At 34.7% G+C, this 24,749-nt stretch overlaps 3 protein-coding genes across 4 annotated transcripts; 1 reads left to right on the top strand and 2 right to left on the bottom strand.

Annotated features, from left to right (window-relative positions):
- The first annotated feature begins 89 nt into the window (after positions 1 to 89).
- Positions 90 to 2,992, top strand: LOC116350784 (zinc finger protein 2-like). Its single transcript, XM_031782719.1, has 7 exons — positions 90 to 172; positions 249 to 840; positions 908 to 1,031; positions 1,088 to 1,406; positions 1,494 to 1,556; positions 1,615 to 2,389; positions 2,457 to 2,992. Exons 2-7 carry the CDS (start codon positions 275 to 277, stop codon positions 2,779 to 2,781), a joined length of 2,172 nt encoding a protein of 723 aa, XP_031638579.1. The 5' UTR covers positions 90 to 172; positions 249 to 274; the 3' UTR covers positions 2,782 to 2,992.
- On the bottom strand, positions 2,800 to 12,160 carry LOC116350783. Its single transcript, XM_031782718.1, has 3 exons — positions 11,736 to 12,160; positions 8,827 to 9,233; positions 2,800 to 6,357 (listed from the first exon to the last, which is right to left on the bottom strand). Exons 2-3 carry the CDS (start codon positions 9,204 to 9,206, stop codon positions 3,693 to 3,695), a joined length of 3,045 nt encoding a protein of 1,014 aa, XP_031638578.1. The 5' UTR covers positions 9,207 to 9,233; positions 11,736 to 12,160; the 3' UTR covers positions 2,800 to 3,692.
- A 1,212-nt stretch (positions 12,161 to 13,372) lies between these two features.
- Positions 13,373 to 23,856, bottom strand: LOC116350883. 2 transcript variants are annotated; one of them, XM_031782861.1, is made up of 4 exons: positions 23,656 to 23,856; positions 23,057 to 23,129; positions 13,887 to 15,967; positions 13,373 to 13,812 (listed from the first exon to the last, which is right to left on the bottom strand). In XM_031782861.1, the coding sequence occupies exons 3-4, from the start codon at positions 15,896 to 15,898 to the stop codon at positions 13,689 to 13,691; spliced, it is 2,136 nt and encodes a 711-aa protein (XP_031638721.1). In that variant the 5' UTR covers positions 15,899 to 15,967; positions 23,057 to 23,129; positions 23,656 to 23,856; the 3' UTR covers positions 13,373 to 13,688. The 2 variants fall into 2 exon arrangements, with proteins under 2 accessions (XP_031638721.1, XP_031638720.1); XM_031782860.1 differs by lacking the exon at positions 23,057 to 23,129.
- Between the last annotated feature and the right edge of the window lie 893 nt (positions 23,857 to 24,749).

Below are 24,749 nucleotides of genomic sequence, written 5' to 3'. Positions count from 1 at the left end.
ATTGAATGTTGAAACTAATTTGACGTATTATTAAGATGTCGCTTCGTTGCCGGTAGCTCAGTTCAAGTAAAAAAACATATGATTTGACAAATGCGTTGCAACCAAGTTTGTTTGGTTTGTTTTCGTCAAAATAATCACACTAAATGTGCTTAAGAGATTCTCCCGTTACATCGTAAGAGAATACGCCTTTTGGCGTTTTTTCTCACAATCAAATTGATTTTGTTGATAATTATTTCTTTCGTATGTAGATTCGATTTCGAAAAATTAAGAAAAAATGCCGAAAAAACGTCCACAAGTGCACTGTGCAAGTGAATTGGAACCACAAAAGAAACAATTTCAACTGAATTTTTCAAGTAACATTTTACCAGAGTTTGTTGTTGATAATGTGGAAATTAAAACCGAGCCAGTTGAATATGATTACGAGCAAATGGAATTTCCAACAACAAAAATATACACTGAAAATGATGCAAATAAAGCTGCAGTTGAAGCGGAGTCTGGATTGATATCACAGCTTGAGATTATAAAAACAGAACCCGATGTAGATGAAGCAACCATAAATGCATTTCGTGAAGAAATGATGCAAATTGCAAATGAAACGGAGAGCAAGAATAAAAGTATTAAAAAATTGCCATCGAAAAAACCGAAGACAAAAAAGAAAGAGAAAAAATCTAGCGAGAATCGGAACAAGTCTAAGAAATACACTGAACCAAAGCCATTGGAAATTGAACGAGATGGAGTCAAAATGGTGAAGTGTCTGTATTGTGATTTTGAACAAACCACTAGGAATAGATCTCTCGTGAAGGAACATATGCGATCACATACCGGCTATGCACCACATGGGTAAATATTCCTATCCAAAATTATCCTTTGCGCACATACCGGTAACTATTTTATTTTTTCTACATAGATGCAGACATTGCAGAGAAAGATTTTTCACGCGTGCTTTGCTTATATGTCATGTAAAAACCGACCATAAAACGAAAAAAGTTTACAAATGTCCATTGTGTAGAGTGAACTTTTTCAAGAAAAAGGTAACTCTAATCAAAATAAAAATTAAAATTCAATTCAAAATTTAATGCATTTAAAGGATTTTGAGGACCATAAATTGAAATGCGTCAGACTACGCACATTTGAATGTCACCTGTGCAAAGAAACAGAGAACCGTGTGCACATGCATAAGATAAAATCACACATGCAACGCTTGCATACAGGTGAAAGAACGTTTCAATGCAAACATTGCAACGAATGGTTCTTAACAAAGTGTAGTCTCCGAACTCATATGCAACACCATCCCGAAATAATGCCATTCAAATGTTCACGATGCAAATTTCTTTTTGCTACCGAAGAGTCAAAGATAAAACATGAGATTACTTGCCTTAATAGAAATCGCTTCGAGTGTCATTTATGTAAGTATTCATAATTGCGATTCATTGTTTCTTCTTTTTTCATTTTGATTCATGACATTCATTGTACTTACTTTTATTTCTCCATAGGTAAATATTCCTATCCAAAATTATCCTTCGAAATGCTGCAAATGCACATGAGAAAACATACTGGTAACTATTTTATTTTTTCTTCCCTAAATAATAAATATAAAAAAAAAATGATCTACAGGTGAAAAACCGTATCAATGTACGCATTGTTTCAAATTTTATCCACGTCCTGAGGCGTTAAGCCACCACATGCAACGCCATCGAGAATTATTCAACTTTGCATGTTCACGATGTCATCGTCGTTGCTTGAATTCAGCCGAGTTAGAAGAGCACGAGGGAAAATGCCGCAAACGCCGTTACGAATGTCATCTATGTCAGTTCACGAAGTTTGGCTTGAGTTTCAATAAGTTTCGACGCCATTTCGATTTGAAACACGTTGGAGAACGGTATGCAAAATGCATGGCCTGCCCACAGTCATTTTCATCAAATAAAATATTGGCGCGTCATTTCCACGACAAGCATCCCCATTTACTCTCATTAGTCTGTCCAAATTGTCAAAACTGCCGTTTTGCAACTAGAGCTCAGAGAAATGCACATTTTACATTGTGTTTTGTACGTCGAATGGAGTGCTATATTTGCAAATTAACATCGAAAAACGCAAAAACACTAAGAAGTCACATGGTTACAAAACACACGGGAGAGGCAAAATTCCATTGTAAACTGTGCCCAAGAAAATTTAAGACCAAAATCAATTTAAAAATACACACCAAATCTCATACGAAAATCGGATTGGTGAAGTGCAGTTTTTGTAGCAAACAATTTTCGGACAATAAATACAAAAAGAAACACGAATTTCAATGTAAACGAATGTATGAGTGCTACTTGTGTAAGACGACGTTTCCATCGTTTGCCATCTTGCATGTAACTCATATGCGTACACATCTGGGATATAAACCGTATGTTATGTCATTTATTGTTGTTTATTGACTTTTGCATTTTTAAAAAATGTCTTGTACATTGCAGGTATGCATGTAAGCATTGCAACAAAAGATTTGTTAGTATCAGGACGTATAATATGCATGTTATAGAAAAACATCTTCATCAGTACAAGTTTAAATGCAAATGTGATGGCATCATCGTTGAAAATAAAGATGTTAACAAACATAGGAAATTCTGCCTAAAACCAACTCGCCAAGCAGTCGGCATCGTTTACTTTAAATGTGGACTGTGTTCAAAGAAGTTACCACGAGTTCCTGATCTTCGTAAACATATTCTATCTTCCGAATGTGCCAATCATCCGCCAAAATCCAAATTGAGACGGCCTAAGTCTAAGTCTATGTCTAAATAATATGTTATTTACTTTATTTTCAATTTCTCTTTATTCAATATAAAGGAAAGATCAGTTTTATTTGGGCTTAGTACAATCTTAATTTTTAGAAATTTCGGATCTTTTACAAAAAAAAAACTGGCAAACAAACATACATGACATTTTTAATTTCATTTCGAATTTAATTTATTATTAAGATGCATTCGTCGTTCATGTTAGTTTAGTGCATTTTATATGATTTATTATGAGTGATGCTTAACATTATTATTTGGAGAATTCACTTAATCTAAACAGTATGTATTTTTTTCGCTACAAAAATAAAATGAACATTATAATTCGAATTCAGAAGATTTTTTTCCATTTTATCAAAATAAATAGCTTAATAATTAATTTTTTTTCTGCTTGCAAGATTTTGAACTACGCTAAAAAATATTGAAGCATTCTGTAATTAATTATAGAATATACTAGACACATTTGGATTTTTAAAGTAAAAAATATAATTCAGAATCAGTTTCGGTCATCGGATCTTCCGCTAGAAATGAGCTATTGAGACCTAAGCTTTGTGAATTGAGAAGTGAAAGAAAAACGAAAATAGACAAAATCTAATTAAATTGGTTTTTGTTTTGCTTTCATTTTTTCGGCAGCTGAAAATTCACTTTTTTCCATTCGTGTTTTTTCCTGTTTCACGCAAGTGTGCCATCATCTTTTTTAGTCTTGTTTTTTATTATCTCAAATTGTAGAATTTTTCTTTTCTATAAAAGTAATTATGTTTTTGTTCTGTCTTAAATCATTCATTCATGTAAAAAAAAGAATGCGTAATTAACGCACGTTTTATGATTAGAATACCTTGTCGCTTTGTGGCGACTTGACGACGGGTTTTTTCTTCTTCTTCAATTGTAAACAAAAATGTGCAGAGAAATTGGCATGAACATTTAATGTAGTTTTTCATATGGTCTTTTGAAAACTTCTTCAAATGCTCGCTCAAAACTGGGTCGTATATTCTGCAGTAAATTTAAACCGAATTGTGCTTTCAACTGAAGCAATTTCAAAAATCCAACAAAACCGTTATCAAGTTCTGGTGCAATTGTGGTCGTCGTTGAGTTTGATGTTGAGCTAGTTTCGGTACTGCCATTGCGACGATTAATTTTTTCAATAATTCGATCGTCTTCGGGATGTTCGACGAGTTCGTTTAAAACCTTAATTCGTTGTCGCAATGTTGCAATGCCCGTTCTCAAAACTACCGAAAGTTCATAATTTTTAGCGCGTATACGCACTTGTTTTTCAAATGTTTCAATCGCATTTGCACCGTCAACGGCTTTTTTCAGTGCATCATGATCAGTGGTTATGCTTTTAAATTCGGCTTGCATTTTCTTTTCAACTTTTTTTTCATTTTCTGCATTCGAATAGTCACGATCGAATGACATGAATTTCTCTCTAAGCATATTGTATTCGGAAACTAAATTGGAATATTCCGTTGCACTATATAAGCGTGTGCTTTGCGTTGGCGGTGCAGTGGTTGTGGTTGTTGTTGTTGTTGATGATGATGGTTGTTGATTTTCATGCTCGATCGTTTTATTTGATGATTTTTGCGTTACGGCATCGATTTCACGTCGACGTCTCGGCCCATGTGATGACGCTGTAACTGTGATAACTGGCTCTACAATGCCTTTCGACGGTAAACCATCGATTGATGCGGTCATTGATGCTGAAACAACCGCTTCGCCTGGCTGTGTGTCTGTGATTGCACTTCCCACAACATATGTATTTGTTCGACGTTGCATTTGTGCTGCAACATCTTCCATCGTTTCATTTTCATTTATATCGCTTATTTGACCTTCGGCTTGTGGCAATTTCTCGTCGTCGGCTTCAGCTTGAATATCGCTTCCAATTGATTTTTCTTCAACAGCATTTTCATTGGTTGCTTTTCCGTAAATGATGGTTTGATGCTTCAGAATTGTGTCCATATTGTTGGCAAATGATTTTTGCTTTTGCATTTCATGGAATTGTGGATTATAAACAGGTGAGGCCGGTTGCGGTTGCACCGCTGGCTGTGTGCTCATCTGATGATTACGGTAGGTTGGATAACTTTGTTGTGGATTATACTGGGCTGAATTGTAATGTGGACTGGGTGCGGTACGATAACGCATGTATGGGCTGTATTTTGGTACGACATTCGATGCCTGTGGTTGAACTCGCACCTGTTGACGATAAGGACCCATTGCATGATTCGGACCCATCGCTTGATTCGGATGCTGTTGATCGGGTTTGAAATATTTCACATATCTCGGTACGTCACGATATGGCATTCCTTGTAAGAATTTTGAAAAAACTTCCTCTTCATGTTGTCCACTATCCGAACCTGCACTTGCATATTCTTCGTTATTTACCGAATAAATGCTATCAACATTATCCTGGCGATCAGTGGCTTCATCATACGAACGTCGCAATGCTCCGAATGGACTTAAAAAGTAAGAAGCAATACCGGTTAACAAAATGCCAGCACCCAAAATACCCACGCTCGGCATAACTTCGCGTGACAAATAATTATAAATTGTTGTTGAAATTGGTTTGTCTTTATTTTTGAGTGGTGTTTTTGTAACGGCTGTTACTTTGTTCTTTTTCGCTGGTTTGCGTTTATTCTTATTTGCATTACTTTTCGATGGTTTTTTGGATGTTGTACCCGGCGAACGATCTTGTGGCAAATCGAATCCGGCAATTTTCGGTTCAAGAACTATAAATGAGACTGGTGTTGTTGTTTCGATTACTTCAGCCGATACGGGCATATTGTCGACTTTTTCATGAGAAATAATTGGTGCTGCAGTAGTGGTTGTGGATAATTTCCGTCTCAATTTATGCTCGCCTGCCTTGACCACCATCGGTCCTTTTCGTCGATTCTTTTGTTCTGTTGACATAAAATCGCTGGCGGTTAGAATGCCGCTTGTTGTTGATAGTGGGGATGTTGTTTTTGGCGCGGCTGTGGAAGTAGGTATTTTGTTCTTTTTATCTGGTTTTGGTTTTTTATTTTCAACTGATTCGCGATTTTTAACTGGTTTTACGATTTTGTCAGCGTGACCAAAACGATAATTCTGACGATCATCTTTAATGTCCACTTTTTCCACATGAGCAATTGTTGTTGTGGCCGGTGTTGCGACCATTGATGGTTGCTTGTCACTACCACTCAATAAAATCCACGTCGAAATGCCATCCTTTGAAGTTGATGAATCCTTTAGATTTTGATCGACCATTGACATTTCCGATTCGAGCTGTTGCCATGTTAATGGTTCGGCGATGCCTGGATGGCCGCCTTTATGATGCATTTCTACGTGATGACCGATCGCTTTTGGTGTGTCGTCCGATCTTTGATTTTGCATTGGCATCTTCGATGATAACGGTAGAGCCAACGGTGGTGACACTGTGCTACTCGAAATCGATTGCTGTTGATTACGGCTTGAGAATAGCGTGTGGTTTTTTTCCGTTTCGGTGATTATGTCATAGATTGTTGGTTTTTCAGCATTTGCTGTGGTGGTCGTAACTGGGTCAGCTTTTGGTGTCGTTGTCACGTGTGATTTCTGTTTAGCATTTAATTCCTCAATGAGTCTGTGCAGAAAACAGAAACGAAATAAAGAATTTCAGCCACATTTTCTATTTCTTCATTTGAATATGTTTCAAATATTCTTTTATAATGTTAATGACTAGCTCGTTTTTTACGGGTTATTATGCAGGTTACCTAATATGTAGCTACCTCACATCCAAAGCATAATTTACAACATTTTTCACTATATTTTACGGTTAGATTTGTTGGCGCTTGGAAATGAAAAAAAGTTACACTGTTTTTTGGTGACTTTGATGCATAAATTTTTTGGATTTTTTTTTGGGTTACTTTACAATAAAACCGATCCAATATTTTGATTTTAAATATTATTATTATTTTTCTACCTTTTTACATATTTTTATACGGTCCATGCAAATATGGTGATGCCCAGCCAAGAATTAATAGAAATTAGGTTAATAAAGCATGTTATTTACATTTATATATCTATAGATCGTTTTTAATGGTAGTCAAATTCATGATTGGGTGACATAATTCGAATGTTAAAATTATTTTGAATCAAAAGCCACTGTTGAAATTGTGTATCTCGTCGCTGTCGCATTGGTCGTTGTTGATTTTTTCTGAATCGAATCGGAATGATTCGCCTTGGATGTACGCCATTCGTTAAACGTCGATAATGATTTAAATTTTGAGGAGCATAGACTCTGCGTTTCTCGCCACTTGTCCATTTGGCGATGCGAATGCCTGATGATGGGGCCTTCAAGCCATAGTGTGGCGTTGGATGTTTATGAATAACTATTCTGGGCGATCGTTGCGAAGATGCATAATAGACTTGCTTGCGAGATATCGCCAAGAACGGATAAAGAACAACACCGAGAGCGACGCCCGCGATCGAAATCACCAAAATTGGCGATAACACCAGCGTCCATATACCAAAGAAGAATGGCTTTAAAAGACCGAATAGCGGTAACAATGCCAGTAGTTTTAACAAAGATGATTTACTCAAATGAAAATCATGTTTGTCTGGTTCGTGATGTGTTGTCGGCGGTGGCGGCGATTGTAAAACAATTGTTTGAAATTTATTAATTACTTCGCTCGATTTTTGGCCGTGTTTTTTCTTGTCTTTGTTTTTATTTGGTCGTTTTCTATGTCGCCGTCGAGCCCGATTCGATGGCAGAAAGTCGAAAATACTTTGAATCGGTTGGAAAATACCCAAATCTTCTTCTTGTTCTTCATCATCATCATCATAATCATATTTTTCAACTTCATCACTTTCATACGACGATGAATCTGGCGCGACAGTCGTGGTCGTCGTCGTAGTGGTCGTAGTAGTTGTTGTTGTGGTGGGTTTTTTCTTTTTCGATTTTGGCTTGACCTCGTTCTTTTTCTTTTCGGTTGCATTTGGTATTTTGGTTCCATCGAATTGAATTATAATTTTCAAATCATTTGAACTACACACATTTTCCAGATGTGGATTGGCCAAATTTTGTGTGACCAAACATTCTTTGGTCGTCGATTGAGCGATTGATTCATTTTTATTTTTATTTAAATTAGTCGTGTTAATATTAATTGGTTTTTGATTGTCATTTGTACTAGTAATATGACTAGTTTCATTATAAACTATTGAAATTCGATTAACATCATTTTGATTGTTATTATTAAATTGCCCCGTTTCCGATTGATGTTTTTTAACATTGTTCTGTGTGTGCTTGTGATTTTCATAATAATATTCGTGACTATCATCGTATTGATGGTGATGATGATGGTGATGCTGCTGTTGATGATGATGGTTTTGATAATTTTGATTATTTTTGTGCGAATTTTTTGTATTATGTGGGGAATTGTGACCATTTTTATGAGTTAATTTTACAGAACGATGTGTTGTTACAGTAAAATGGACAACTTTACGTCGTGTTGTCGATGGTTTTGTTGGCAATGCCTGATAATTATTGTACGGATCTGGTGTGCTTGAACCAATGATCGAATATAATTTCGTGATATTTGCTGAATTAATCAACAGCGGTGGCGACGGCGTCGGAAATTCATGATATGGTATATTTACAGTTAATGGTGGTCGTTGTACTTGATACGTTTCACTACTAACATAATTTGGATTAAATTGATTGTCAAAGGTTAAAAAACTATTTGCATTTGTTTGGAGGTTATCAATGGGACCGATTTCATCTGGATTTACAATATAATATGTGGATTGTGCAACCGAAATCGGATTCGGTGATAGTGCAATTGGTTCTGGTTCTAAATCTGACGACAAAATTGCTTGAATTGGTTTTGGTGTGGTTAGAACTTGTGCAAAAAATTGATTTGAATTTGGATTGTAACTGTATACATTTGCCAAGTAATGACGATTTATGCGATTAATTTGTTGTTGTCTTAATTGCCTCAAAAGTGATGGGTTATTTACTAATGATAATTGAAGCTCAGACTTATATACATTATCTGCAGTTAGTTGTTTGGCATGCAAAATGTCTCTACTTTGATCTACATTGTCTCCGTACCTTGTTGTTTTCGCGATAAAATCCATGTCGCTCGAAGCCGTTGAAATTGTGCTGCTGCTGCTGCTGATGACCAATTCAGGTGCTTTTGTAGCTTTTTTAATTGGTTCGTTTTTTCGCGATTGTGTTGTGGACATGACACGTTTGGTCGTTTGTGATGGAGTCGAAATAGCGACATTGGCCGATAAATGTTTTTTCGTGTCCGCACTAACAATCTCTGATGGCAGGCCACTTTCTAGTGTTGTTAAAATTTCTGACACTGATGACGGATGCTCCATTTCCAATGTGATCTTTTCGGGCATAGATGAAGTGCTAGTCTCAGGTCTACCTTGCAACAGCAGTATTGTGTATTGAAATACAATCAAACTACAAATCCAATTCATGATGATGGCTGGACGGTTTTTTTTCTTCTGCAAATTGAAATAGAAAACAAATTATCTTTGGCACTTTGATTTTATCATTGTATTTAAAATAGAAAAGAATAAAAGAAAAACGTATAAAAAGGCACAAATCAAATTTGGCACCGTTTTACACAGTGAACGTTTTTTTTTTCTCCGAATCAGTAAATTCATAGAAAGTATGTTTATTTTTGTAGCTCAAGTATCACACTTCTAATAGAATATTGTACGCGTGACAAACTCTTACTGACAGCTTCCAAGAAAAGAAGTGCTTCGCAATCTGATCTCGAAAGCAAACGAAACAAATAAGCATTCGTTTTGACGAAATTTCTCTCGCGATTAATGATTAACCCGAAAAGAATGGTAACTGTCCATCGTGTTTGACAAAGATGAGATCTTATATTGTTGTGATAAATAATCTTGAGAGTCCATGTAAATCTTGAGATTTTTTTCTCTTGAATTTTCAATCTGCGTGTATGTAGGTGAAAAGTCTCAAGTGAAAACACAAAGTTCCAGCGTATGCAATGCAAAGTCATTGAACTAATGGCACACAAGATATACATAACAAGCAGATATTCCATTTCCGTCGTGTATTTTTTTGTCGATGAAGACTTGCTCGTTTATTATTTAATCCGAAACAGTTGGTTGATGCCATTAATACGTTTATCACATTCATATGTGCATATAATGAGCTGCGAATGGATTGTGGTCTATAGTTGACGGATGACGGTGAACAAACGCTTGGAATTCACCAGAAGAATGTAGAATTACTACGGTAGTGTGTTGTTAGCATTTTATCTCATACACTCCAAGAATATACGATTATTATTATATTATTTTTTTTTTTTTTTTTTTCAAAATGAGAATCCCCTCTTCCGCTTTGTTCTTCGTTGTTTGCGTTTAAAACGTGTTTGAACGGTGCTGGTTCTGTATTTACTATGCGTTTTTCTGCTTTCTTTTTTTATTGTATACGTCTTGACCTTACCATTAAACTTGGATGGCGCGACCTATTTTCTATGCTGTCACTACTATTCTTGTTGTGTTACTGTTGTTTTTCTTTATTCTATTCCGCGGTATAACATGTGAATCAGTTATATCGTGTAGCATTTTTTGTATTTATTTGGATGCATTGTTGGCGCAATGTGGCACACTCACACATTGGTGTAAAAATGGGGCTCGCTTACATTTTGTTTAGGCGTGTTACGGCGTGTGTGCGCACGAATGATTTTCATAGTCAAATATTTGGTTTATGTAAAAAAAAACAGCATGATTTTTGTGGAAAATGTAATTTCTTCCCAATAAAATCAGATCTTTAACCAATACTCGAATACGAATTGAGTAGATTGAGACAGTTTCATTTGGATGCCGTTCTTTTCTATTATTATTTATCAACAAACATCTATACATATATTGTGTGAACGTGGAACCAGCCTCTAATCTAAGATCATGGTTTTTACGATTCATTCCATCATTTTATCGCTGCGAAATTGTTGAACGCTTTTCTCTTTTTTTTATTTTGATAACTTCATTAAATTTTCACATGTTCTGAAATTGTTCTGATTTCTAGACGAGTTTTTGATGGGTTTCACTGAAGTGAGGCGAATAATATTCACCACTGTAAATTCGCTTACAATTGGAAATAATGGAAGAAGAGAAAAAAAACGTATTAAAAATTAAAAATTATTTTTCAAAATTGTTCATTCAACAAACGATTTCATGAACAAAACAACATAAAATAAAACAAAACAAAGGAAAGTAGAATAGAAGTAACATGAAAAGTAAGATGCTGCGAGCATTTAATCATGTTGGTAATAAAAGAAAACCGACACTTTGTACTTTAAAAACAGACGTCAGATGATGGAATTTCGCTTATTAAAGTTTCATAGTATATAGAGATTTTCGACGAACGCTGGAATCTCGTCTAATTTGACTTTTAATCATATATGTGCATTACACACGCGTATAGAATAAGAGTACCGTTTCCAACGAATATAATGAAGTCTTGTAAAACCTATCCAAATGTGTTAATTACAAATTGAATTTAATTAAGCGTATTGTATATTTCAAGCTGTACTTATTCAATCCGTTAGCATGACTACTGAATATTTCTGCGCATAATATCGATTTTTTGGCTTATGAAAATCACACATTCATGGTAATTTGTAACGGTATCGCTTGAGCGCTGTGCAAAATGCAGACGGTTTATTTTTTGGTTGAACGTTTTTGTGGCTAATTTTTGTTACCGCATCCGAATGAGATGACGCATTGAGATTTAAATGTGCTTGAAAATTTACCGAAAAAAGAACCGTGTCAAATAAACAATCGTTTTATGCAGCAGCACCTCAAGCGCAAGCATTCCGACTTTGACTACATCATCATGGTCATAGAGGAAATGTAAAATTATGATCACGAAATGACCAGAGAAATGCGTTAATCGCATAACCATTTAAAGAATAAAACGGGTAAAAAAAACCAGAACACGTATCGTTATGTGTATGCATATATTAAACATACCGTTATTTTTTGATGTTTACGCCGTTCGTGGTAAAGGCGTTCCTTTGCTTGCGTTCGACTTTAATTTGTTTGTTTTTTTTTTTAATCGTCTTCTTCTACAAATTCAGAACAAGACCACAAGAACTCTTCAAAAATCCATCAATTTAAAGACGCATATAAAAAAATCAATTTCTCTTCGTGGGCGTCGTCACTATTCTTCAGTTAATTCTCGTTCAACACAATTTTAAATTTCCACATTTTATTTTTTCTTAAGAATTGTTTTATTTTTCAGTTGAACGAAACACCAAAAAAATATTCGACTTTCTGCACTTGATTGTTGTAACTCACACTACTATTCAAACTATTTATCTTCAGCACACATTGTTTCTGAATAAATTTTCTCGTTCTTTGGTTGCTGATCGTTTTGATGCTTTCGCTTCAAAGGTTCGATGAGTACTGAAGTGGTGGAACGAAAACATAAAATACTGATGGTTAGCGATAGCTTATAGCCAACTTCCCAGAAAGAATATGAAGAGAGAAAGAAAGCCGCTAAAAATAGCAAGAAAAGAACAGAATAAGAAAGAAATAACGTGTTATATGACAGCACCAACAGCTCTAACCAAAGTAATAAACACATTATTGCTATTTCGCGTTTATGCACATGAATTGTGAATATACACGGCATTCATTTCATTCTTCTGCTTATTATGCCAAGAACAATAATTTCCATATCTTTCGCTTCAACGTCAAATGATCGAACTTGATTCCACTTCACTGGATTGGCATTGCTTTTTTGTCTTTGAGCGCTTTGCAATACGAAAGTAAGTGAAATTGGAGTCGCGCTCGATCACGAATTGAACTAGATACTCGTACCAACAGATTATACACCCGCACTATAAAATAAAGAATTTCCCATCAATCTAGACAATTTAATTTCATTGACATTCATTCTATTCTGAAACGGAAGTCTGCGCTCCGCCTCTTAGTAAATTCCAAAAGTTGTAAAGTGAAATCAGCCCCATTAATACTCGATTGATTCAATTAGAATTCAACAGTTAGAACTTTTACCGAAGATCAATGTTTTCAAATCACATCGAACGCACCTTGTGACTCATCACCACCTATGCTTGCATATCTATACATTTGGAATCATTGAACTCATTAACAAATACCGTAAACTCAAAATTAAACTAAAACATAAAACTGTTTATTGATATATATGCAGATAATACTTTGTTCAAAACTGAAGATTGACCATTAAGATTTTATTTGCATGTTCGAGTTTTGTTTATCTATTCTTCTTAGTCTGCTCTTTCAAACACCGCGCAAAAGTTACGGTTTGAGTTGGTCGACGAGTTGCTGTTGTAAAGATTCAACGTAAGCAATGAAATTCCACATAGATGGCTTCAACGCAGTGTGAAGCTTTTAACAAGCTTTCACAATTAAAAAAAAAGTGATCATTCCGTTAGCTTCTGAAAGTTCTGCACACCAAAGCGATTTTTATGAATGAAATGTAGTAGCGATTATTGTGAATAATTTGTAAGCAGTTTTTTGGTGAATGCTTTCTTTTTCAATAAATTCATGAATTTCACCAGTACAAAGACTAGAAGCAAACAAAAAAGAAAAGAAATGGTAGTAGTCAGAAATGAAAATTAACATTTGAGTTTGTATTAATTAAATATATTTTACCCGATTTAAATACAACTTAAAAACAAACAAAAAAAAACAATTCTTAAAACGCTATTGATTTTTTTGGCAGATATTTGCTTGATCTATCAATAAAATGTACCACATATATTTTGTTTTAAAAAGTATAATTACGTTGAAATTACAATCTAATCGAATAAATATGATGATAGTGTGTGTGATATGAACAGTTCGTTTATTGTAGGAGAGAATATTGCTGTCGCTCTTATAATAATCTACGAAGGAAAGAGAATATTTTGATTTTTTCCAAATGCGTCGTTTTCGTGCTTATTGCTGAGCCTGACATATGAACTTTGCACAGTTTCTCTGTTGAATTGCCTTCGTAACATCCGATAGATGTCTGAAAACTCGTATGCTATTATTGTTGCTTGTTTCGTGCAATTGTCTTTGTCTGTCGATTAAAAAAAATAAAAGAGTTACAATATTTTTTGACACCGATTAAATTAAAGAGATAAAACTACTTACGGCGGCAAAATACTGAGCATTTTTTTCTCCATTATGGCAATATCGTCTGGAGATTGCTGTATCATAACTTCACAAAATACACGTTTTGCGCAGCCAGTATTATTCCAATCGGTGCTTCTAATAAATTCTTTCATTCGATACGATAAACTGCTTCCATCGTCAATTAGTTTATTTTCACCGTCATTAGAGTCGAAATTATCGGTGTCTAGGGCGCGGCGTTTTCTCATCGTTTGTACAAATCGTCCGCGCTTAATTCGAATTTTATTTTCCGGTGAACTGTGTGCATCGAGATCATCGATAGCTGAATTGAAATCATTGCTCAATGCTTCGCTTTCTTTACGGCTTCCAACATCCGTGTCGCTGAAACTTTTTCCAATTGATCGATAGTTTGAACGAAATCCGAGATTTTTTGTCAGTGTTTTACCCACTTCCATGATGGGCCGAATAAAGATGTCGAAACCACTCTGAACGCCATCATGCATTCGCTTCGCGATTTTCATGTAAAATGGTTGTTCGTCTTCGTTTTGTTGATTTTTCGTAACATAACTATTGTATGGATAAATTTGTTTTTGTGGCCCGATCATTGTTGAATAATAATTTGTCTGCGGTTGTTGTCGATACGGTTGTACATTTTTGTATTGAATATTCACTGGCTGTACGGGTTTTGTGTCTGTCGTATAGTATTGTACTTTTGGCTTTTTCGTCAAACCAGACGATTCGGTAACAGCTTTCACACCATATTCTGGATGAGCATACTCCATAATCGGCGATCGTTCACCTTCCGATGATTGATTTGGATTTTTTGCGTAGTATCGCGATGGTGCATACACTGGTTCGCCTATATTCTCTAGCATTCGTCGTTGAATTTTTGGCTGAGCAGTTTCATGCACATCATCTTCAAATCGAATTCGATCGGATTTTGGTTCATCGCTTAGAAAAAAATCACGTCGACGATATTCTCTGTCATTGATTGTTTTAATATAATCGATTAGTTTGGAGTTTGCGACACGTGAATTGTCTTTGATTGAGAATGGGCCGATGGGTTTTCGATCGTCAAACCGAACACTGGTCTCAACTTTAAGATTATCATCGACCGTAAATGGTCCGGCCGATTTCGATTTGTAATTGTCGGACTTTGTAAATGGACCAAATGAACGACCCGAACCAACACTATCCGCATTTTCATTATTGTTTTCATCGTTGAAACTTTTAACGTACATCAATTGTCCAAAGTCTGTGTTCAATTCAATTGCTTTCTTCGGCACATAGCCTTTTTCATAGGGCATTAAAACGCCATTTATCACACGTCCATTTCTCCATGTTTTCACTTTATCTTCTTCATCGTCTGGCATGCGTATGCCCTCAATCACTGGTATTCCATCAGTGCCAATGTGCATTAATTGCTTGCCACGAGCGTGCTTCAAATTTTTGCTCATGCGATCGGCATTTTTATCGAAAGTCATGAAATTTACGGCATCCGAACTAATGACGACCGGATCAGGGACATCAGAGCGCATTTGATCAATTGTCACGAGTTGCGGACGATAAACGCGTGACGAATTAATTCGATTTATTTTCGAAATATGCTTAACAAATGTTTCAATCAATTTTTCATCTTTTTTCGTTTTCATATCTGATTTGCCGGGTTTTCGATTCGGCTCCGTATTCACTGCGATCGAATATGTTTTAAATAAATTGGCCGCCGCTTCGGTTGATGGTGAATAGAAATCATTTTTATCAACATCACGCGTTCGTGTTTTTGAAACAATTGCACTATCTGGTATTAATGTCGACGCCTGCTTTGGATCACGTTTCTTTACAATAATATTTACGGGCGAACCATTTGTTCCGGCTACACTAATTTGTTGTTCATCTTGCGGGCGCAATGATTTTCCAATTCGAAGCTCTGTTCGAATTGATGTGGGTTTCAGAGTCACCAGATCAGCATCAACAATTCCAATCGTGAATAGAAACAGAGGCAAGCCATACACGAACATCAGTGGCAGCCGCATTATGAATATGGTTGTTCAATATCTGCGAACAGTTGATTGCAAAAGGTGTGTGTTTGGGTTGGTAATTACCTGTGAACAAAAGAAAAACAAAATTAAATACTCAATGAAAACACAACTTTTCTTTGTTTGCCTTTTGACTCAATGAACAATATATGAACATTTTCACAACATCTTGTCTCACAATTTTTGGTGAAATTTGTTTCGTAGAATCGATTTTAAGTGAGAAATATGCAGCGAATAAAAACACCTGAATTTAAATTTGAAAAAAATGAAAAACAAACAAATTTGTAGCTCATTGACACCGCTCATCAAATTCGAAATAAAATCATTAAGTTTATTGCAGGCTTGGTTTTTGCAACGAACTTTTCAATCGTTTCAAGAGTGAAAGTGTGGTGGGATCGATCATTCACCATGAATAAAATTTGTCAAAAGAGAGAAGAAAAGAAGAAGATGAGAAAGAAAACATCAGAAGATGGAACAGAATTTATTCTTGTTACATAATGACCTTGCGAGTAATTGTGTGTTTATAACCGCGCAACTAGAATCATCGCGTTTCAATTTGTTCATCACGTATTTATGCGCTGATGGCAAGGTACACTAAGCAACGGCATAAACATTGCACGATCCATCGTATTGTATTTGGAAATGTGTGTAAATGTAGGCCTATGCAAACACTTGTTGCGCTGTTGCTTATATCTTGTTTCGGTCGTCTGAAACCATATTTCTTTCGCTTCGGACAACACATTATGTTTATATGGCATTTATATCGTGTGGATGACTGCTTTCTGTAGTCGTTGTTACCGCGGTGTTATTTCTCTCAACTGACATCACTTTCTCTTTCGCATGAAACGAAGAAAAGCAGTTACGTCGTGTTTCCTTGATCGTTGGAGATAATTGTTTCGTTCATTGGTATCTCCATACATGTGTATATATTTTGGACACCGCTCTTTTTTTATCTAATAATTCGGCATTTTAATCGGTTCGCTTCTAGTGTGCATTCATACGCGCTGTATGAACGATTGACATCATCAGTATACTGCATAAATTTGTGAAACAATATAAGCGATTGCTTGTCCATTTCAGTTTGCATAAATCGTTTCGATTGTATTATTTTTTGAATTTTTCATTGATTTTTTCTTCTTCATCATCATTTTCGTCATTTTTTTTTTCTTTTCTTTCGCAATTCTTCATTTCATTCGGCATTTTTCGGATGAAATGAGTTGTCGTAACTGTGAATATATATACCGATCATAAAAGCAATAAAAAAAAGAATTGATAAAAATAGCGGCAATCGCATAACAAATCATACATTTTTCTCATTCCTTTCAAATGCGCCGAAAAAAAAGAGAAAGAAGTTAGATAACTTAAAATGCCAAGCAATCGTTGATTCACACCATTTATTCATGTACGTGTACTTGATGCGTGTGAGCGGTTTTGAACGCAGTTAGCACGTTTTATACAGTGTCACAATAGAAATCAAGTTCGCATTAGTCTCCATTGGCCACACCAACCATTGGCTCATATACTTCAATGTGTTATTTTATGCACGTATCGTGTGCAGATGCAATTGTGAATGTTTAAAGTGTATTCAGCGACGCTTTTTGTCACTTGATTCCCAGAAGAAATTCACGTCACATTAATGGAAATTATATTTCCCGTGCACACTTAATTGGAGATGGATAAATATGTTCATTTATCCAGAAAAAAAAGACATCTCATAAAATTCCATAAGAATGTAATTTTTTATTATTTTTTCTCATATGTAGAAACTTTCTTTGTTTACGACCACAACTTAAGCAAAAAGCACCGTAATATCATCAGGTATATGGTATAGGTATTATACAAAAAAAATATTTCCACGCGAAGTGAATTTCTATTGCATCTGATCGTATTCGATATCATTGGTCGATATGAGAAAGTATAATTTTTTTTTCGTGCAAACAATTCAACCCGATTCAATATTTATTTTTATAAATTAGATTGCTGAATTTTTTCTACTATTAAAATGCCGAAGAAAAATGAGAAAAATTCGTGATTTAGATGCTATCGTCACATCGTTATCACTCGAAAAATGTGAAAAACGGATTAATATTGATTTGTCGATGCGCACCATCATGGAATTAATGAAGAAAATTATTCATTCGGCCATATTAATCATGCCATCTTCTGAGAAAATATTTTAAGGCTGGCCTCATGTAAACATTTTTGCATAATTTATTTTACAAGCTTCGCATGAATTCAATATGTTTTTATGACAGCGCGCCGCTATGTCTGGATTGTATTTTTGCTCATGTCAAATGACCGGCAATTTATTTTCAAGAAGAAATTTTTCGACTTATTCATTTTTCGTTTCGTACGACGATCAAAACGAAACGAAAGAAATGGATTTTATCGTGATTTTGATGTTGCAGCAATGGAAAATTACTCGATGAAATTACATCCAAAACCCAAATTAAACATGCCCATCGCACAGAAATCAGAACTGTGTTCGATCCATTGCAACCAAACGATCTGAATAATTTCCAAAGAACTGGTTTTTATGTCACGAAACGAAAGTATTGTAAAATCTTCACTCGGCTCACACACAATAAGGCAATTAATATAAAACAAAAACAGAACGAATTAAGGTTGGCATAGCAATCACAAATTCATACGTTCGTTCAACCCAAACATCAAATCAATAGTCTTACAATCGTGAATAATAAATAAATGATCGAAGATTACAAGCTTCAATTAAGCTACAATGTGAGCAATGGGAAAAATGTGAAAGAGTGAATTGCACTTGTTTTCACTTTCTTTTGTGATACAGATTTATAATATGAATGTCATATGCACAATGTGCCGCGAGAAAAGACCGTGTGCTTCAATTGCAAATGGAAATGATAATTTTCTAAATATGAAAGAAAAGAAAAAAAAAGAGAAGTAAATAAATATAAGAAAGATATGGTGTGCACATGATTTGCGAAAGAAATCGGCATTGAATCAAAGAATCGAAACCGAAGGTGATGCTGATGGGCATGATCGAATGGGTATAACATGCTTATGCTTGATCAAGCGAAACAAGTGTATAAATCCAGTTTTACATTTGCAGCCAGTGTGTGTCAATTGGTTTTTCTACATTTTGTTTTATTGAACTTTCATATAATTCTTTTGCATTTTTTTACGTTATTTTTTCTTCTTCTTCTTCTTTCTGTTGTTCCATCGGACATAGCGCATTTTTCAGTTTTAAGAGAAAGCGCATAATTTTTTTGCCTCTCGCTCGCTCTCACGCCCATTTCGTAGCAGGTAAGTTCGATTTAAGCTTTGGTTCAAATCGTGAATTATTGTTTATTTTCTTTTTCAATGCGTTCACACTTCCCATGAGAAGAAGACGAGAGAACACGAAAAAAAAAACACACACGTGTATTAAAAACCAATAGAAGATACTGAAATGGGAATTGATTTCGATTTTAATAGATTTTTGCCATGGCGGTTTTTTCGCGTTTTTTTCACATCAATGATTTTCACAATTCATTTTAAATCAACAAACCCATTGGTTTTTCATTCATTCATTCACTTTTCTGTTGCGTTTCGTCACGAGTCTGGAATATTGCATTCGCTCAATATCTAGATGACCATCTCGTTAACCGCAAATCGTTATCAAACTTGATTGAACATCGTTGACACTCATTTCTCAGATGTTATTTTTTTATATATTATTGGCAGTAACATTTATGGTCATCAAATAAGAGGAAAAGCGACATTGACAACGCACTTGTACACGCATGTTATGCGAATAAAAAGTGATAAGTATTTTTCTTAAATCGGCTCAACTGGAGAAATTATTAACAAAAAAAAAGTTTCTCTTTCTCAGTTTTGTGTCACTGTGTGTGATTGTGGCAAAAAAAAAAGGTATTTTCAATAAAATCCAACAAATTATGCGAACAACTTTATTACATGTGAAATTAAGATGATGTATGCCAGTTTGTCATTGCTGTAACTCGTTTCCGAAAAAAAATACTTTATCAAGCATCCAATTAAAATTCCAATTTCCAAAAATAGGAAATGCCAACCATTTTTTCGGTTCAGGTAATTCTAAATTTAGTTCCACTGTTATGGAATTCAACAAATCAACGTATATTCGATACACAGAACGTTGCGGGATGCTACAATCGATTATAACTACTTTCACTTTCGTTAATCGCATCGCATTTGAGTGAATAGAACAAGAAATTTATATGGAGTCATTAGATGTCCACTCGAAATCAAAATAATATCGATATCATAGAACGATCATGTTTATTAGTTTTTCCGACTTTATAAAAAAAAACTTGATGTGTTTGTTTTGATTAGAGCTGCGTGTTTATGAAGTTTTCAGGTCATTGCGTATCACAGCAGTAGCAGAAAGCGCTATTTAATGTACGACTATAATTTTCAAACCACAACAAATGTGAATGTGAATTTTACAAAACAAAAAATCACTAGACCATTTCAATCAATGCTGCATTAGTGCTAGACCATTCCAATCGAAACATATAGTCTTTATGCTGATGATTTACACGAATGCCTATTGCAGTATATGCCGGTGTCGAATCTCACTTCACTCAATTCGGTTCGACGTTTCAAGCGGAAAAGTTCTTTGTTTGTTGCGCATTTTTGAAAATCGTTCATTTTTGCCCGGAATCCTATTGTTCATTTTTGTTTGTTTTTCATAACAAAAGCATTTACCATAGGGAATTAGATCATTAGGAAAAATATTGCGGATATTATTAAAGTCACAATTTTTTTCATTTGAAAAATGAATGTTCTTAGAGTACTGCATTTACAATTGTATTATGCGCTATTATTTTGTGGTTCGCATATATATTTTTACTCATTCTTTGAAGAAAAATGCAGCATTGTTTACACTCTTCTTGAAAACACACATCGCGTAAATATGAACCCATTGTGTGATGTGACTGATTTGATTCGCTTTTGTTTTCTTCATTTTTTTTCTCTGCTGATTTTGAGATGAACATTTTTTATTATTTGCCAATGGATGGTAATTTGCCATTGTAACACCGATCATGGCTAGTTTTCGGTTGGAAAAAAGTGCGTGAATCATTTATTAAAATATATGGGGTACTTTTGTTCAGCCCATATGCTCACATATGTCCACAAAACTTCATTCAATCTTGTCTCAGCGCATGTGACGATTGGTGAAAGTTATGCGCTCTGATGTTACCTGTTGATATTTTTCATCTTTTTTCTCTCGATTTTCATTAATTCACAAGAGCGGCGAGAAAGTTTAATAGAGCTTTGATTTGATTTCGTTTCTTGTTCATTATTTTATCATTTCTTTTATCATGCCACTAATAATTTTCGCCTCAAAATGCAATTCAATGTTCTTTCTTTCAATTTTTTTTTTATTTTTCGCTATTGCTAATTGATCAATCAAATATAAGCTTTGCATGCTGATCTATTTAACAGATTCATGAAGAAAGTGCGAGAACGAAAACGAAAATTCAATCAACTTTACTAATGGCTTCGATGCGGCTAATTGTAATTGAATCCATGATTTTATACTTTTAAAACTTATGAGGAAAAACAAATGAGAGCAGAAAACAAAACTGATAATTATGTTCATTTTGAAATGTGTAATTTGCATGCTCGCTTCTCGAAACTCATTTCAAAACAAAATTAAACCGGCTAAGTCAACAAAAAACATATGTTGTGCTTTTGATGTACTTGAAGCTGTAGCGAATTCCAAGAATGTCCATATTTAGTTTTGAGTCAAAAAGCCAAAGAACTTTGGAAAAACAGGTGTAGATCGTTAAAAACTGGTGTAGCAATAATAATTTATGATCATGGAGTTGTTATTTAAAATGAACAAAAACATTTTTTTTTATTTCGTTAAAGTGAGAGAGTGTCAACCTGCACATCTACGAAAGCATCGTATTTTTTTCGGTGACAAGTTAATTGGATGCGAAAAAGATTGAATATGAAATTAGGTGACGGTGTTGGTTGGACATAAAACCCCGCGAATTAAATATTGCTATTCAATGATATCAGATGCTGTCTAAAAGTGTGTACAAATTCCATTACATTTGGGATTTTCCACGTAGCCAAGACTTTTTACACCGAAAATAAATTACATTGAATGATTGAGAGCTTGAGTTCGTGGAAATTAACGAAATAATCTTAAGGTCATATTTATAATGTACAAATTGTATTAGCTTGAGTAAGTAATGTGTGCGAGCATTGGTGGCGGCATTGCGCATGGGAGTGTGCTCCAATATATTAAAATAATGACTGTTTTCAATAATAGATAATAAATTGAAGGCCTTTTCAAATCGTGCAAATTACCATTTGAATGTGATTTTTAACTTCGTATATTACAAGCATTAGACCCGGATTTTCTATGATATTTCATATTTATATGCAGAGAATAATTTTTGCATTTGAAATTCCATGGGTCGGCCACACACACATATATGCATTGATATTGATGTCAATCGCAACAAGATCTATGCAGTAATTACTCTGAATGAATTTTTCAAGTGCGAAATATGCAGGTTTTTTCTCTGCCGAATCAATTCGAATTTGCGGTGAATTAGAACGATTTTTTGAAGATCAATTAAATGTAATAAATATGTGATGCACATTGATTCAGATCTATGCTGTTGATGATGATGATGATGATGAAAGCATCATGCAGTAATTTCACGCTACAAGTATCAGTCGAATTGAGTCGTAGGAAAGATATTATCACTGAAGAAAAAAAAATCGTGTTTTCCGTGCAGTAATTTCACGGATTTTGTACTTTTCATTTATTCGTTCATGGTGTTTTGCTGATCGAGTATGGATTTAATGCAAACTATTCAAATATTATAATTACGCGTCGCGTGTATTTCTACCGTTAGTACACTATGTTTTTCCTCTTGTTGACTTCGAATTATATTTTCTATAGTATACTTTTCATTTCATCTCACACTCTATTCGGTTTTGCCCGATATTTCACAAATGAAATAGCGTTAGCGCCAAATGCAATTCAGCAATGAAATACAAACATCCAGAAAAAAATAAGTAGAAAAAAAAACAACAAACTTTAACTGTACAGTAGTCTGCTCAAGAAATATACTCCAAAAACCTGAAATTCCAACAACTCAGAGAAATGTTTACTTTCACTGAAATGCGTACTTCTTTTTCTTGTGCTGCATATGCACGGTGTCGATTTCTGCCGACTATTTTTTTCCCTCCGCCTTGATTAATACTTGTAATGAATAAAAGAAAATTGTTATAATCATTTGAAGCACAACGTTTCAGACGAATGAATGAATGAATAATGGTGATCGTATCAATGGCTGAGAATCCACAAAATTTATTTGAAACCAGACATTGGCGAAAAAAAAATTAACGACAATCGCAAAACATTTTCCGTCATATTTTATGGCCAATTTAGAAGAATGACTCATAAAATAATGGTAAACAATATTGTAGACACGAAAATTTTCACACTTTAATTAGGTGGTAATTTTTGGAAAACAACTTCCCGGTTGCATTGAATGTAGAAATTGAACAGTCTTTTGGCGGCTTTCTTCAAAACCAAGTGATTTTCTTTTTTCAATTATTTTCCATTTATTATTACATTTCACTTTTGAATTTTTCAGACAAAAAGTTTAATTAAAACAGTCTCCATGGTTATTGTTGCATCGAGTAATGTTTTCAATTTCAAATTTGCTGATGGAACGGAAAATTCATTTTTCAAAAAAATCACTAAACAACACTTGAATTCTTACCAGCGACTAATTTTGTTTGATTGGATTTTATTGGTTTTTTTTTTAATTTCAAAATTACTGCGAATTATTTTTAATTCAGAAAGTTATTTGCTCAATCATTGAGACCACACATTACTTATTTGGACGAGTAGATGGAGCGAAAATGAAAAAAAAAACTCGACCGATCGCTGTAACTGATGAAATCGCACTGACTCTTTGGCACTGGTGGTATATTTGTGTTTCGATTTACCGATGGAAAAATATGAACGAAGCGAAACGGTGGTTATACCGACTTCATTTCACATCAATCGTCGTGCAGTGGCTGTTAATGTGTTGCCGCGCGAAAGCATCGTCGTGCATTCAATAGACAGCCCAGCACCAACTTGTCGTCGTCGTCGTCTTCGTCGTGCCTTTTCGACGTATGACTTAACGCGCTCCATGTGAGCCACGATAAAACGGCGAAAGTTTTTCTTTTCATTTACAAGTTGTTGTTTGTTTCTTTGCAGTCTCAATTATTGTGTCATTCATTGTGTCTGTATCTATGTGTGCGTGTTGGTTCACTGCGTCTTCTGGTTTCAATGAATAATTTAATTTCATTCTGTACACCTCTTCTTCATTTTAATGTTTTTTTTTCATTGTTTTTATTAGTTTTTGAAAAAAACTTAATTCATTCCAAAATCTTGATTGAATGCGGCAATCTAAACGGTAATGTGCATTCATATAAAAACAATATTCAACAAGGTGCCCGATATTTACTTTTTTTCAACACGTTTCTTTCACTTGCTTTGTCTTCAACTTTGTTTACTTCAATTATATTGAATATAATTTGAACTACACGTTTGTTGCAACAGCGTGGAAAACGCGTACGAGTTTCAGTGATCAAAATCACATTCGCTTCCACATACAATGCTTTAATCAGGTGTCATCGAATTTCATTGAAGGTGAAACAGAAAACATGGAGAAAATGCCGTTTTAAATGGTATCTGTGAGTTTCGTACTTTTTACCATTTCTTCTTCATCAGTTATGCCTCATTAATGCGGATAATTTTGCAGAAGCGGAGATATATGGATATTATTTGATAGTGAATAAATATTTGCATGGATATAGATGTGAA

This window comes from Contarinia nasturtii, unplaced genomic scaffold (assembly GCF_009176525.2).
Source record: "Contarinia nasturtii isolate CC-2019 unplaced genomic scaffold, AAFC_CNas_1.1 Cnas_scaffold_4311, whole genome shotgun sequence".
In the NCBI taxonomy this organism is placed as follows: domain Eukaryota; kingdom Metazoa; phylum Arthropoda; class Insecta; order Diptera; family Cecidomyiidae; genus Contarinia; species Contarinia nasturtii.
This window is presented reverse-complemented; position numbering and strand designations above follow the sequence as displayed.